Source organism: Pogoniulus pusillus, unplaced genomic scaffold, assembly GCF_015220805.1.
Source record: "Pogoniulus pusillus isolate bPogPus1 unplaced genomic scaffold, bPogPus1.pri scaffold_167_arrow_ctg1, whole genome shotgun sequence".
Classification (NCBI taxonomy): domain Eukaryota; kingdom Metazoa; phylum Chordata; class Aves; order Piciformes; family Lybiidae; genus Pogoniulus; species Pogoniulus pusillus.
The window spans coordinates 14,452-28,935 of record NW_026974599.1 but is presented as its reverse complement, the minus strand read 5'-3'; the positions used below and the strand labels follow the sequence as shown (position 1 = coordinate 28,935).

Here is a 14,484-nt window from a genome sequence, read left to right as displayed (position 1 = left end):
CACTGGGCGCTGGGAAATGGCACTAGACGCTGGGAGAGGACAGTGGGCAGTGGTGCGGAGCACCAGGAGCTGCCGCTGGGCACCGGGGGATGGTGCTGGCAGCTGGGAAGTGACACCGGGCACTGGGAGATGGCAATGGCAGCTGGTTTGGGGCACCGGGAGCTGGCACCGGGACGGCCCAGGACGGGCGGGGCAAGGGGAGACTCGGGGCTAGAAAGTGGTGCAAGCAACTGGGAGATGCTACTGGGAGCCGGGAGAGGGAAGTGGGAGCTGCCGGTGGGCACTAGGAGGTGGTATTGGAGGCGCTGGCAGCTAGCCCTGGGCACTGAGACAGCACACTGTGTGCTGGGAGATGACACTGGGCACCCATACGGAGCACTGGGAGGTGGTGGTGGTGGGCACTGGGAGCTGGTACTGGGCGCTGAGGGATGATGACACCGGGAGCTGGCGTGGAGCAGCGGGAGCTGGCACCGGCGAGGCTCGGGAGGGCTCGGCGCAACGGGGTCTGGCACCGAGGAGCTGGCACCGGCACTTGATGGTGGGCACTGGGAGGTGGTATGGAGCACTGGGAGGTGGTATGGAGCACTGGGAGGTGGTATGGAGCACTGGGGACTGGCGGCGGGCACTGGGAGTTACTGACGGGCACTGGAAGCTCCTAGGGAGCGCCGCGAACCAGCACCGGCGCAGCTCCGCCCGGGACGGTCTCGTTCTACCAGGTTTGTCCCTTCTGCGCCGCCGTCGGCAGCCTGAGCGCCCTCCCTGCCGCAGTGCCTGCCGGGAGCTGTAGTCCCGCATGTGACCGGGACGGAGGCGGCCCCGGAGCCGCTTCCGGTGGGCGTGGGGCCAAGGGGCAGCGCGGCCCGGGGCAGTATGCTCGGTGCCCGGGACCGGGAGCCCCGGGAGAGGCCTGAGGCTTCCTGAGCGCCCGGCGGGGCTGTCTCCAACCCCCGGACCGCTCCTCGCCGCCACCCGGTTCCGCCACCCGAGGCTCCGTGGCGGCCCCGGCCGACGGTGGGTGGGTGGGTGGCTGCCTTCTTCCTCGCAGGGCATGAGCGGAGGCGCCGGGGGCTCGGAGCGGCCTGATGAGCGGCAGTGTGACCCCCCCCCGGCCCGGCAAGTCCCTCCCGGTGCGTGTCGGGCTGAGCCCAGCTCCTCGCCGCGTCCCCTCCCCGGGGCGGCCCCGCGTTGTGTGCCGGTCCCCGGTGTGCCGGCACAGAGGCTCCCCCTCCGCCCCTCGCTTTCCGGCTTTAGCCTCCGCTTATGCCTCTTCAATGTGACCTCTCGGGGCACCGAAGGGCATCTTCCCCGTACCTGAGCCGGCGGCGGAGCAGACCCGCACGTACGGGGCTCGGAGCCTCTCTGCTGCGCTCCGCGGCGCGGAGGTCGGGGAGGGCTCCCTGCGGGAAGAGCGCAGCGGTCGGGGTCACCTCCCCGGGGCGAAGCGGTTGGGTTTTGGGGGTCCGCTGCGGTGGGCGAAGGCTGTGTCTGTCTCTGGTCCCGCGTAGGTCCCGGCGCTGGTCCAAAACGGCCTCCCGAAGGCACCGCGGGAGGAAGCGGAGCGGCCGCTGGGCGCCGGTGAGCTGCTGCCGCGCTGCGCCCCTGCGGCTCCGGCTGAGCCCTGGTGGGGGAAACGCCAGGGGAGCCCGCGGGGAGCGTGGGGAGCCGGAGGGGAACCAGAAGGGAGCCCAGAGAGAGTCTGAGGGGAGCGTGGGGAGCTCGGAGAGAGCCAGGAGGGAGCGTGGGGAGCTCGGAGAGAGCCAGGAGGGAGCGTGGGGAGCTCGGAGGGAGCCGAGAGGGAGCGTGGGGAGCTCGGAGAGAGCCAGGAGGGAGCGTGGGGAGCTCGGAGAGAGACGGGAGGGAGCGTGGGGAGCTCGGAGGGAGCCGAGAGGGAGCGTGGGGAGCTCGGAGAGAGCCAGGAGGGAGCGTGGGGAGCTCGGAGAGAGACGGGAGGGAGCGTGGGGAGCTCGGAGAGAGCCAGGAGGAGCGTGGAGAGCTCGGAGAGAGCCGGGAGGGAGCGTGGAGAGCTCGGAGAGAGCCAGGAGGAGCGTGGAGAGCTCGGAGAGAGCCGGGAGGGAGCGTGGAGAGCTCGGAGAGAGCCGGGAGGGAGCGTGGGGTGCTCGGAGAGAGCCGGGAGGGAGCGTGGGGAGCTCGGAGAGAGCCGGGAGGGAGCGTGGGGAGCTCGGAGAGAGCCAGGAGGGAGCGTGGGGAGCCCAGAGAAGCTGGCACTGTGCTCACAGGGTGCTGGAGCCTTCACCTTGCTCCATCCTGCCTGTGCCCGGAAGGAACCTGGCAGCATCTCGGGGGGCACCATTCGAGGTCTCTGCCCAGAGAAGGGAGATCCTCCTCGGCTGAGGTGTCCTGAGCAGTGCTGGGGGAGGGAGTGGGCACTGCCCGGGGTCTTCCAGCTGTCTGTGACCTTCGGGGGGGGGGACACGGGACTTTTCTTTTGGCAGAGGTCAGCGAGGAGCTGCGCAGGGTGCAGGAGCAATGGGAGGCTGTGGAGCAGTCCCAGTCCGGTACGGCCGGTGCCAGGGGGTCGCTGCGGAGCTGGACAGGGGACGGGCCCTGGCTCCTAGAGGGTGGGGGGTGAGGGGTGGCTGTGCTGTCGGGGGGCATGTCTGGAGTCCGGAGAGAGCAGCGGCAGGAGCTGAAGGGCAGAGGTGCAGTGCAGAGCTGCTGCTGCCTTCCCCGGGCGCTGCGAGGCTCTGCCGCTGTGCTGGGCCCGGGGGGACGGAGCCGGAGCCGCCTTAGGGCCGTGGGGGCGGAGCCGGAGTGGGGCTGGGGGGGCGGAGCCGGAGTGGGGGCGGAGCCGGAGCCGACTGGGGGATGGAGGGGCGGAGTCGGAGCGGGACGGGGAGGGCGGAGCAGGAGGTGACTGGGGGCGAGGGGGGCGGAGCCGGGGCGGGTTTGGAGCCTATGGGGCGGAGCCGGAGCCGGCTTGGGGCCGTGGGGGCGGAGTCAGAGCCGGCCGCGGGGCGGGGGGGGCGGAGCGACAGGCGACTAGGGGCGAGGGGGGCGGAGCCGGAGCCCGCTTGGGGGCTGGGGGGCGGAGCCGGAGCGGGACGGGGAGGGCGGAGCAGGAGGCGAGGGGGGCGGAGCCGGGGCGGGTTTGGAGCCTTAGGGGCGGAGCCGGAGCCGGCTTGGGGCCTTGGGGGCGGAGTCGGAGCCGGCCGCGGGGCGGGGGGGGCGGAGCCAGAACCGGCGGGGGGGGCGGAGCGGGAGTTGATTGGGGGCGGAGCGGGAAGCGATTGGGGGCGGAGCCGGGGGCGGAGCCGGGGCCGGCTTGGGGCTGGGGCCGGGACCGGAGCCGGAGCTCGCCGGGTGCCGGCGGAGCGGGGACTGTGCTTGGCACCGGGAGCCGGTGCCGTGCCCAGGAAGCTGGAGCAGGAGGCAGGGCTGAGCCCGTTCCGTGCCTCCCCGCAGGCCCGGGGGCGCTGTCGGCTGGCAGTGCCCCTCTGATCTCCTTCAACGAGGCCCTGCAGTACTTCCAGAGCGCTGAGCTCAAGCAGTGCAGGGTACGGCCGGGCCCTGTGCCCCTGCCCTCCCAGGGGTACCTTTAGTAAGTAGGTGAGGGGTGGGTGGTGGCATGAGCCCAGCGCTGCCCCCTGACCCCTCTGCCATCCCCCTCCCCTCTGTGCCCCTCCTCTGCCATCCCCCCTGCCCCTCAGCCCCCTCCCCTCGCCCCTGCAGGGGTTCCCCTCCAGCCCAGCTGCCCTGGCACCGTGCCCTGACGGCTCCTTGCCCTCTTTTCTCCTCTGCAGAAGGTGCCCGTGCCCGTGCCCAGGTCAGGCCTGGCCTCTCTGCTTCGCTTCCTCTTCGGCCCTCCCCGGCTGCATCCTCAGCTGCAGGGGGAGCAGGAGCTGGCACTGGCCATGGCACAGTGTGAGTGTCCCCTGGTGCCACCCGCCCTGCCGCAGCTCAGGGGCTCTGTTTTCCATCTCCTTTGTGGGCAGTGGCTCTTGTGACCCCTTCCTGCCGTGCCAGGGTTGCCATTCCACCTATACAGCTTGGCACAGCACTGGGCACCTGTTCCACTGCCCTTCCTGCTCCTCCTGCCATGACCAAAGAGATGGAAGTGCCTCAGGTGCCATCCCGTGGGCTGGCATCTCTGGCTGCCCCTGGAGGTTCACGAGTGGGAGCTTCTCACCCGTGGCAGCTCGTGGGTGCCACCTTGCCCAGCACAGCTTCCCCTGATGCCCAAAAGCTTCATTCCCATCACCTGGGGGGTCGGAGGGATCAGGTTCTGGGGGTTCCTGCCTTGCTGAGGTCTTCCTCTCTGCTGCCCTGTGCCCCCCAGAGCCTTCTCTGGGCTCCAGGAGCTGTGCCCAGCTCTGGCATCTCCTCTCTAGCCACACTCTAGTTGTGCCCAGCAGCTGGTGGCAGCTCCAGAGATGCCAGGGGGCATTTTGGGAGGCCAGGGGTTGGATTTTGGAGGCTGAGGGGGCAAGCTGGGGGCACTGAGGGTCCTTTTCCCCCTGGCAGGTGCCCTGGATGATAACCAGAAGGTCCACATGAGGATCCTGCAGACGGTGTACAAGAGGCTGACCTCCTCCAGCCTGGGCTGCCCACGCTATGGGGCACACTGGGAGGAGCTGGGCTTCCAGGGTAGGGCAGAGGAGGGCACCTCAGGTCCTGCTCCCTCTCCTGTGGGCACCTCAGGTCCTGCTCCCTCTCCTGTGGGCACCTCAGGCCCTGCTCCCTCTCCCAAGAGGTCTCTCAGGCCCTGCTCCCTCTCCCAAGAGGTCTCTCAGGCCCTGCTCCCTCTCCCAAGGGGTCCCTCAGGCCCTGCTCCATCTCCTGTGGGCACCTCAGGTCCTGCTCCATCTCCTGTGGGTACCTCAGGTCCTGCTCCATCTCCTGTGGGTACCTCAGGTCCTGCTCCATCTCCTGTGGGCACCTGAGCCCCTGCTCCATCTCCTGTGGGCACCTCAGGTCCTGCTCCATCTCCTGTGGGTACCTCAGGTCCTGCTCCATCTCCTGTGGGCACCTGAGCCCCTGCTCCATCTCCTGTGGGCACCTCAGGTCCTGCTCCATCTCCTGTGGGCACCTCAGGTCCTGCTCCATCTCCTGTGAGCACCTCAGGTCCTGCTCCCTCTCCCAGGGCATTGCTTTGCCAGCTGAGCTCAGCACCTGCTGCCATGCCCAAGCACAGGTGGCACAGCTTTGCCCAGGTGATTGGTGCTGGGCTCTGGAGGGCTACCTGGGGAGAGACAGAGTGAGCCCTGTGCCAGAGGTGCTGAGGGCAGCAAGCTGGGAGCAGTGGTGGCACCCCCAGGCTGGGCTGGCATCCAGAGTGCCCTGGGCAGGCTGCAGAGCTGGGGCAGAGCAGGCTCAGGAGGCTGAGGCAGGGCAAGGGCAGGATCCTGCCCCTGGGCACCACCAACCTCCTGCAGCAGCACAGCTGAGGGGGGAGCTGCTGGGGAGCAGCTCCAAGGAGCAGCAGCTGCCAGGGCTGGGGGGCAAGAAGGTGCCCAGGAGACAGCAGTGTGCCCTCAGTGTGTCTCCTGGGCACCTTCTTGCCCCCCTGAAGGCTCCAAGGCTGTCCTGAGGGGCACCAAGAAGAGTGTGGGCAGCAGGGCAAGGGAGGTTCTGCTGCCCTCTGCTCTGCCCCCAGCCTGGCTCCAGCTCTGGGCTGCCCAATGGCAGAGCCTGGCAAGGGCTGCAGAGAGTGCAGGGCAGGCTGGGCAGGTGCTGAGGGGCCTGGAGCAGCTCTGGCAGCAGCAAAGGCTGAGAGCCCTGGGGCTGAGAGCCTGCAGCAGAGCAGCCCCAGAGGGCAGCTGAGCAGTGCCCAGGCAGAGCTGAAGGAGCTGTGGGGGGCAAGAGGCTGGGGCCAGGCTCTGCTGAGCGCTGCCAAGGGGCACAGAGTGGAGCCCAGGAGGGTGGAGCTGAGCAGCAGGAGAAAGTGGTTTGGTGTGAGGGTGCCAAGGCCTGGAGCAGGCTGCCCAGAGAGGCTGTGGAGCCTCCTTGTGTGCAGAGCTGCCAACCCCCAGCCTGGGCACTGTGCTGCTGGGTGAGCTGCTGTGGGGGCCCTGCTGGAGCAGGGGGCATGGCCTGGGGCAGCTCCAGAGGTCCCTTCCCACCGTGCAGGGCTTTGTCCATGCTCTCATCCCCGAGGCACTTCCCAACTCCTCTTAGGGACTCTTCCCCCAAACCTTTCCCTCGGGAAGCCATTCCCTGAGGTCTCTGCACTGCTGCAGCTCCTTGGCACCCTCTTCCCTCTGCCAGGTGTGGATCCTGGCACTGACCTGCGTGGCACAGGGATGCTGGGGCTGATGCAGATCCTCTTCTTCGTGATGGACTCCCAGATGCTGCCTCTGGCCCGAGAGATCTTCAGACTCTCCCAGCAGGAGACCCAGGCCTGTCCTTGCCCCCTGCCCCTCTGCCCCTCTGCCCTGCCTGCCTGCTGCCCTCCCTGCCCCTCTGCCCCTCTGCCCTGTCTGCCTGCTGCCCTCCCTGCCCCTCTGCTCCTCTGCCCTGCCTGCCTGCTGCCCTCCCTGCCCCTCTGCCCTGCCTGCCTGCTGCCCTCCCTGCCCCTCTGCCCTGTCTGCCTGCTGCCCTCCCTGCCCCTCTGCTCCTCTGCCCTGCCTGCCTGCTGCCCTCCCTGCCCCTCTGCCCTGTCTGCCTGCTGCCCTCCTTGCCCCTCTGCCCCTCTGCCCTGTCTGTCTGCTGCCCTCCCTGCCCCTCTGCCCCTCTGCCCTGTCTGTTTGCTGCCCTCCCTGCCCCTCTGCCCCTCTGCCCTGCCTGCTGCCCTCCCTGCCCCTCTGCCCCTCTGCCCTGCCTGCCTGCTGCCATCCCTGCCCCTCTGCCCTGCCTGCCTGCTGCCCTCCCTGCCCCTCTGCCCCTCTGCCCTGCCTGCTGCCCTCCCTGCCCCTCTGCCCCTCTGCCCTGCCTGCTGCCCTCCCTGCCCCTCTGCCCCTCTGCCCTGCCTGCCTGCTGCCCTCCCTGCCCCTCTGCCCTGTCTGCCTGCTGCCCTCCTTGCCCCTCTGCCCCTCTGCCCTGTCTGTCTGCTGCCCTCCCTGCCCCTCTGCCCCTCTGCCCTGCCTGCTGCCCTCCCTGCCCCTCTGCCCTCCCTGCTGCCCTCCCTGCCCCTCTGCCCCTCTGCCCTGCCTGCTGCCCTCCCTGCCCCTCTGCCCCTCTGCCCTGCCTGCTGCCCTCCCTGCCCCTCTGCCCCTCTGCCCTCCCTGCTGCCCTCCCTGCCCCTCTGCCCCTCTGCCCTGCCTGCTGCCCTCCCTGCCCTTCTGCCCCTCTGCCCTGCCTGCCTGCTGCCCTCCCTGCCCCTCTGACCCCCTGCCCCTCTGTCCTGCCTGCTGCCCTCCCTGCCCCTCTGCCCCTCTGCCCTGCCTGCTGCCCTCCCTGCCCCTCTGCCCCTCTGCCCTGCCTGCCTGCTGCCCTCCCTGCCCCTCTGCCTCTCTGCCCTCCCTGCCCCTCTGCCCTGCCTGCCTGCTGCCCTCCTTGCCCCTCTGCCCCTCTGCCCTGCCTGTCTGCTGCCCTCCCATTCCCTCTGCCCCTCTGCCCTGCCTGCCTGCTGCCCTCCTTGCCCCTCTGCCCCTCTGCCCTGCCTGCCTGCTGCCCTCCCTGCCCCTCTGCCCTGCCTGCTGCCCTCCCTTCCCTAACCCTAACCCCTCCCCACCCATCAAACAGCATCGACCCCCCTCGACCTCCTCCCCCCTTTTTACCTCCCCCAATCCCTTCCCCCCTCCCCCCAAACAACATCGACCCCCCCTCATTTTTCACCCCTCCCTCCCCCACCTCCATCCCTTTCCCTCCTCCCCCTCAAATAGCATCGACCCCCCCAACCCCCACACACATTTCACCCCTCCCCACCCATCAAAGAACATCGACCCCCCCCCGACCCTCTCCCCACTTTTTACCCCTCCCCCACCTCCAACCCCTTCCCTCCTTCCCCCAAACAACATCGACCCCCCCTCATTTTTCACCCCTCCCTCCCCCACCTCCATCCCTTTCCCTCCTCCCCCCAAACAACATCGACCCCCTCCAGACCCCCCCCACCAGGGGCTTCTCCCCCTCTCCCCTCCCCCCCCAGCTTCTCCCTCTCCTTTGCTCCTGCTCCTTGCCGCTGTCCCCTTCAGCTGCCTCGCTCTGGGTCTGGGCTCTGCCAGCTGCAAGCTGGGAGGGGCTGGAAGTGCCTGAGCACCTTCCTAGGGAGGAGAGGATGAGGAGGAAGCTGCTGCCAGCTTCCATCTTCCTCCTCTTCCTCTTCTTCCCCCTTTGCAGAGCTTCCCCTTCTGCATCATGTCAGTGAACATCACCCACATGGTGCTGCAGGCTCTGCGCCAGGAGAGGCTCTGCAGGTGAGCTGAGGTGGGGGGGAAAGGGGTCCTGAGGGCATGGCCTTGGCTCACAGAAGCACAGGATGGCATCACCCAGTGCCAGGGAGAGGTCTGCCCAGCACTGGGCCTCATCCAGCCTGGTCCTCAAACACCTCCAGGGGAGGTTGTGAAGCACCCATTGGGTGCTTCTGTGCTCCACAACCTCCCCTGGCAAACCTGTGCCAAGGTCTCACCACCCTCAACCTGTGCCAGTCTCTCCCCACCCTCAATCTGTGCCAGTCTCTCACCACCCTCAACCTGTGCCAGTGTTTCACCACCCTCAACCTGTGCCAGTCTCTCCCCACCCTCAACCTGTGCCAGTCTCTCACCACCCTCAACCCGTGCCAGTGTCTCACCACCCTCAACCTGTGCCAGTGTTTCACCACCCTCAACCTGTGCCAGTGTTTCACCACCCTCAATCTGTGCCAGTCTCTCCCCACCCTCAACCCGTGCCAGTCTCTCACCACCCTCAACCCGTGCCAGTCTCTCACCACCCTCAACCCGTGCCAGTGTCTCACCACCCTCAACCTGTGCCAGTGTTTCACCACCCTCAACCTGTGCCAGTCTCTCCCCACCTTCAACCTGTGCCAGTCTCTCCCCACCTTCAACCTGTGCCAGTCTCTCCCCACCCTCAATCTGTGCCAGTCTCTCACCACCCTCAACCTGTGCCAGTCTCTCCCCACCCTCACTGCAAACAACTTCTTCCTAACCTCCAGTTTCTATCTCCCCTCTGCCAGTCCAAACCCATTCCATTCCTCCTCCTCCTCCTCCTCCTCCTCCTCCTCCTCCTCCTCCTCCTCCTCCTCCTCCTCCTCCTCCTCCTCCTCCTCCTCCCATTCCCAGACCTTGTCCCTAGTCCCTCCCCATCCCTTCTGGAGCCTCCTTCAGCTCCTGCAAGGCCACTCCAAGCTCTCCTGGGAGCCTTCTCCTCTGCAGCCTGCACAGCCTCAGCTCCCTCAGTCTCTCCTCCCCACTGCTCAGCATCGTGGCCCAGCTCTGGACCCCTTCCAGCCCCTCCAGATTCCTCTTTACCTTTGGGCCTGCAGAACTGGTCCTAGGAGGGAGGGGATGGAGCAGCACTGGGAGTGTGGAGATCATAGTCAGGGTTGGAAGGCACCACAAGGACCATCCAGTGCCAACCCCTTGCCATGGGCAGGGCCACCTTTCAGTGTCACAGCATCACCAAGGTTGGAAGAGACCTCACAGCTCATCAAGTCCAACCCTTTAGCACAGAGCTCAAGGCCAGACCATGGCACCAAGTGCCACGTCCAGTCCTGCCTTGAACAGCTCCAGGGACGGCGACTCCACCACCTCCCCGGGCAGCCCATTCCAGTGTCCAATGACTCTCTCAGGGAAGAACTTTCTCCTCACCTCCAGCCTAAATCTCCCCTGGCACAGCCTGAGGCTGTGTCCTCTCCTTCTGGCTGCTGGCCACCTGAGAGAAGAGAGCAACCTCCTCCTGGCCACAACCTCCCCTCAGGTAGTTGCAGACAGCAATGAGGTCTGCCCTGAGCCTCCTCTTCTCCAGGCTAACCAATCCCAGCTCCCTCAGCCTCTCCTCGTAGGGCTGTGCTCAAGGCCTCTCCCCAGCCTCGTTGCCCTTCTCTGGACATGCTCAAGCATCTCAATGTCCCTCCTAAACTGGGGGGCCCAGAACTGAACACAGCACTCAAGGTGAGGTCTAAGCAGTGCAGAGTACAGGGGCAGAATGACCTCCCTGCTCCTGCTGGCCACACCATTCCTGATGCAGGCCAGGATGCCACTGGCTCTCTTGGCCACCTGGGCACACTGCTGGCTCATGTTCAGGTGGGTATCAATCAGCACCCCCAGATCCCTCTCTGTCTGGCTGCTCTCAGCCACTCTGACCCCAGCCTGTATCTCTGCATGGGGTTGCTGTGGCCAAAGTGCAGCACCCTGCACTTGGAGCTATTGAATGCCATCCCCTTGGACTCTGCCCATCTGTGCAGGCAGTCAAGGTCCTGCTGCAGAGCCCTTCTGCCCTCCAACCCAGCCACATCTGCCCCCAGCTTGGTGTCACCTGCACAGTTGCTGATGTCTGACTCCATGCCCTCATCCAGATCATCCATGAAGATGTTAAAGAGGATGGGGCCCAGCACAGATCCCTGAGGCACACCACTGGTGCCAGCTGCCAGCTGGATGTGGCACCATTCACCACCACTCTCTGGGCTCAGCCCTGCAGCCAGTTCCTAGCCCAGCACAGAGTGTTGCCACCCAAGCCATGGGCTGACAGCTTAGCCAGCAGTGTGCTGTGGGGGACAGTGTCAGAGCCTTGCTGAAGTCCAGACAGACACAGCCACAGGCTCCCCACAGCCACCAAGCAGTCACCTGAGCATAGAAGGAGATCAGGTTGGAGAGGCAGGATCTGCCCTTCCTAAACCCATGCTGGCTGCCCCTGAGCCCTTTGCCATCCCTCAGGTGTGCTCTTATCACCCCCAAGCTAACCTTGCCCTAGGTCAGGCTGCCCACAGCCTTACCCAGCCTGGCCTTGGAGGTTGGAGCTTGGACTCAGCTTGGATTCAGGTAGGAAGAAGTTCTTCACCATGAAGCTGTTGAGACACTGGCACAGGTTGCCCCAAACAAGTGGAAGCTTCATCCCTGGAGGTCTTTTTAAGGCCAAGCTGGATGTGGAACTGATGTGAGGTGCCCCTGCCCATGGCATTGAGGTTGGCACCAGATGATTCTCCAGGTCCCTCTCGGCCTCTGAGTCTCTGCCACCTCCAATGCCACTCTGCAGCGTCTCCTCCTGCATCTGTGCTGGTGCTGAGCTGGGGGAGGTCCTTGGCAGCAGCTGCAGCAGTGGTTCTGAGGCTGAAGCTTCCTCTTCTTCCTCCTTGCAGGGAGTGCAACCGCCGGGGGCAGGTCATAGCTGTGCTCAACCAACTCTACGCCGCTGCCTTCCTGCGCCTCTACCACCTCTGGAAGGGGCAGAACAAGACCTTGGCTGACTCCAATGCCCTCCTCAAGGGTGGGTTTCTCCTCCTCTTCCTCCTCCAGGCTCAACCTGGCACTTTTACCTGCTTTGGTTGGGTTTTAACCACCCAGAAAAGCTCCCAACCTGCAGCCTTCGACCTCCGCAGTTGGGGCACAGAGCATGGCACAGGGGTTCAGGGCATGGCTTCAGCATGGCATGGGCAGGGGCAGCTCTCACCAGGCACAGGGTGCTCAAGGCCTCATCCAGACTGGCACTGAACACCTCTTCAGGGAGGTTGTGGAGCACAGAAGCACCCAATGTGATCAAAGATCACATTGGGTGCTTCTGTGCTCCACAACCTCCCTGGGCAACCTGTGCCAGGGTCTCACCACCCTCAACCTGTGCCAGGGTCTCACCACTCTCAACCTGTGCCAGGGTCTCACCACCCTCAACCTGTGCCACCCTCAACCTCCTAATAAGTCTGGATGGAGCCAGGAGGTCTAAAGGGATGATTGTGCCCCTCTGAGCTGGGCAGTGGTGAGGTCAGTTGTGTGCCCTTCAGTGCCAGGAGGCCATTGAGAGGTTGGAGCAGGGCAGCAAAGGTGGGCAAGGGGCTGGAGAAGAGAGCTGGGGAGGCTGAGGAAGAGGAGGCTGAGAGGAGACCTTCTTGGCCTCTGCAGCTGCCTGAGAGGAGGCTGGAGCCAGGTGGGGGTTGGGCTCTGCTGCCAAGGAAGAAGTGATGGGAGGAGAGGAAATGGCCTCAGGTTGTGCCAGGGGAGGTTCAGGTTGGGCATGAGGAACAATTTCTCCCTGGCAAGGGTTGCCCAGGCCTGGCCCAGGCTGCCCAGGGTAGTGGTGGAGTCCTCCTCCATCCTTGGAAGGGTCTCCAGACCCTGGCACTGTGGTGCTGAGTACCATGGGTTGGTGGTGCCCTGGCAGTGGCTGAGGGTTGTGAGCTGTGGGTGAGGGAGGTTGGGTTGGATGATGCCAAAGGTCTCTGCAGGGCTCTGTGGTTCTAAGGAGAGGGGAGATAGACTGAGGGTGGTGAGAGACTGGCACAGATTGAGGGTAGGGAGAGACTGGCAGAGGTTGAGGGTGGTGAGAGACTGGCAGAGGTTGAAGGTGGTGAGACCCAGGCACAGGTTGAGGGTGGTGAGAGACTGGCACAGGTTGAGGGTGGTGAGACCCTGGCACAGGTTGAGGGGGGTGAGAGACTGGCAGAGGTTGAAGGTGGTGAAACCCTGGCACAGGTTGAGGGTGGTGAAACAATGGCAGAGGTTGAGGGTGGTGAGAGACTGGCACAGATTGAGGGTGGTGAGACCCTGGCAGAGGTTGAGGGGGGTGAGAGAGTGGCACAGGTTGAGGGTGGTGAGACCCAGGCACAGGTTGAGGGTGGGGAGAGACTGGCACAGATTGAGGGGGGTGAGACCCAGGCACAGGTTGAGGGTGGTGAGACCCTGGCACAGGTTGAGGGTGGTGAGACCCTGGCACAGGTTGAGGGTGGTGAGACCCAGGCACAGGTTGAGGGGGGTGAGACCCAGGCACAGGTTGAGGGTGGTGAGAGACTGGCACAGGTTGAGGGGGGTGCCTTTCCTGGTGGCACACGTTGGGATCTGGGCTCCAGCCCTCACCCTGGCAGCCTGCAGCATGCCTGGCACCACCCAGCCCTTCCTCTCCCTCCTCACTCCTTTCCCTCTGCCCTCTCCAGAGCTGGAAATCGCCACCAGAAAGAAACCAAAGCAGCTGCTCAAGTCCCTGGAGACCTACCTGAAGCAAAGCCCCACAGCAGAGATCCTCCAGCAGCTGTGCCCTCAGGCTGGCACGGGGGAGGACATCGACTTCCTGGGCATCTGTGACCCGCAGGTGGAGCTGGAAGGGGCTGCCAGGCTGATCTGAAGCCAGGGAAGCTCTGCCCAGGGCTGCCACTGGCACTGGAGACCCCAATGGGGGGGGACCAGGAAGGGTTACCCAGGTCAAGGTGGTGACAGAGAGAGAAGGGAGGTGGCTGCCAGCCCTGGCAGGGGCTGGGAGGTGGCACTGGGGCAGGGCTTGGCCCTGGATGCCCTCAGAAGGTGGCTGAGTTGCTGCCCCTCACCCTGCAGGCTTCATCAGGGCCCAGGGTTTGGTGGAGTGGAAAGCTTGGAGCAGAGGAGGGCAAGGGAGGGAGTGGAGGGTGGGGGCTGGAGCAGTCTGCCCCCCCCTGTCCCCCTGCCCTGTCCCTTGCCCCCAGCAGGAGGGTTCAGGTGGAGCTGGAGCATGCTGAGGGTGCCCAAACTGGCACCAGCAGCACCCAGGAGGCTTTAACCCCACCCTGGCACCTTTGTTTCATCTTGCTGGTGGGGTGAGGGTGGGGGCATGGCCCCCATGGCACTTTGCCAGCCCCCTCCCTGCCTCACTTTCCCCCTCAGACCCCCCCTCACCCTGAGCTGTGCAGCTGCTCTGAGCTTCGAGCTGCTCCCAGAGCATCTTCAGCCCTCAAAAGTTGGGGGGAAGCCCCCCCCAGGACCCCCAGATTGGGACACAAAAGGAGGATCTGGACAGGAGGGGCTGGGGAGGAGGCTGGAGGGGGCACCCCACAGGCTGGGGAGGGAGTGGGGGGGGTTGGGGTCCCTCTGAGCTGGTGATGAGGAACTGGAAAATGCTGCCCCCAGCCCCAATAAACCAATAAAGGAGTCCAAAGGAGCCTGAGGCTGGGGGAGACCTCTGGGAGCTGGGGGAGGCCTCTGGGGGCTGGGGGAGAGCTCTGGGGGCTGGGGGAGGCCTCTGGGGGCTGGGGGAGAGCTCTGGGGGCTGGGGGAGGCCTCTGGGGGCTGGGGGAGAGCTCTGGGGGCTGGGGGAGAGCTCTGGGGGCTGGGGGAGAGCTCTGGGGGCTGAAGCTTTGGGGCAGGGTCTGGAGGGACAGGGGCAGAGGAGGAGTGGGGAGAGGGTAAGAGGGAGCTGGGGCCAGGGAGGAGGTTTGTGCTGGGGTGGGGAGGGCACAGGGGCAGTGGTGCCAGGGAGGGATGCAGGTAGTGGGGCAAAGGACACAGGTGCCAGGGGGACTGTGGGTGCTGGGGAAGGGGACACAGGTGCCAGGGGGACTGTGGGTGCTGGGGAAGGGGACACAGATGCCAGGGGGGCTGTGGGTACTGCATAAAGTGGCACAGATGCCAGGGGGGCTGTGGGTGCTGGGGAAGGGGCAGAGGTGCCAGGGGGGCTGTGGATGCTGGGGAAGGGGCAGAG

General features: G+C 65.8%; 1 protein-coding gene across 7 annotated transcripts; it reads left to right on the top strand.

Annotated features, from left to right (window-relative positions):
• Nucleotides 1–16: 16 nt before the first annotated feature.
• ELMOD3 (ELMO domain containing 3) lies at nt 17–13,835 on the top strand. Of its 7 annotated transcripts, XM_064141188.1 has the most exons (10): nt 616–1,127; nt 1,506–1,575; nt 2,454–2,516; nt 3,424–3,515; nt 3,762–3,882; nt 4,483–4,605; nt 6,226–6,356; nt 8,236–8,312; nt 11,189–11,316; nt 12,971–13,835. In XM_064141188.1, the coding sequence occupies exons 1-10, from the start codon at nt 1,083–1,085 to the stop codon at nt 13,156–13,158; spliced, it is 1,038 nt and encodes a 345-aa protein (XP_063997258.1). In that variant the 5' UTR covers nt 616–1,082; the 3' UTR covers nt 13,159–13,835. The 7 variants fall into 7 exon arrangements, with proteins under 7 accessions (XP_063997253.1, XP_063997254.1, XP_063997258.1 ...); XM_064141187.1 differs by lacking the exons at nt 616–1,127; nt 3,424–3,515 and having other exon boundaries at nt 1,140–1,575; XM_064141183.1 differs by lacking the exons at nt 8,236–8,312; nt 11,189–11,316; nt 12,971–13,835 and having other exon boundaries at nt 17–1,127; nt 6,226–7,409.
• Nucleotides 13,836–14,484: the final 649 nt, after the last annotated feature.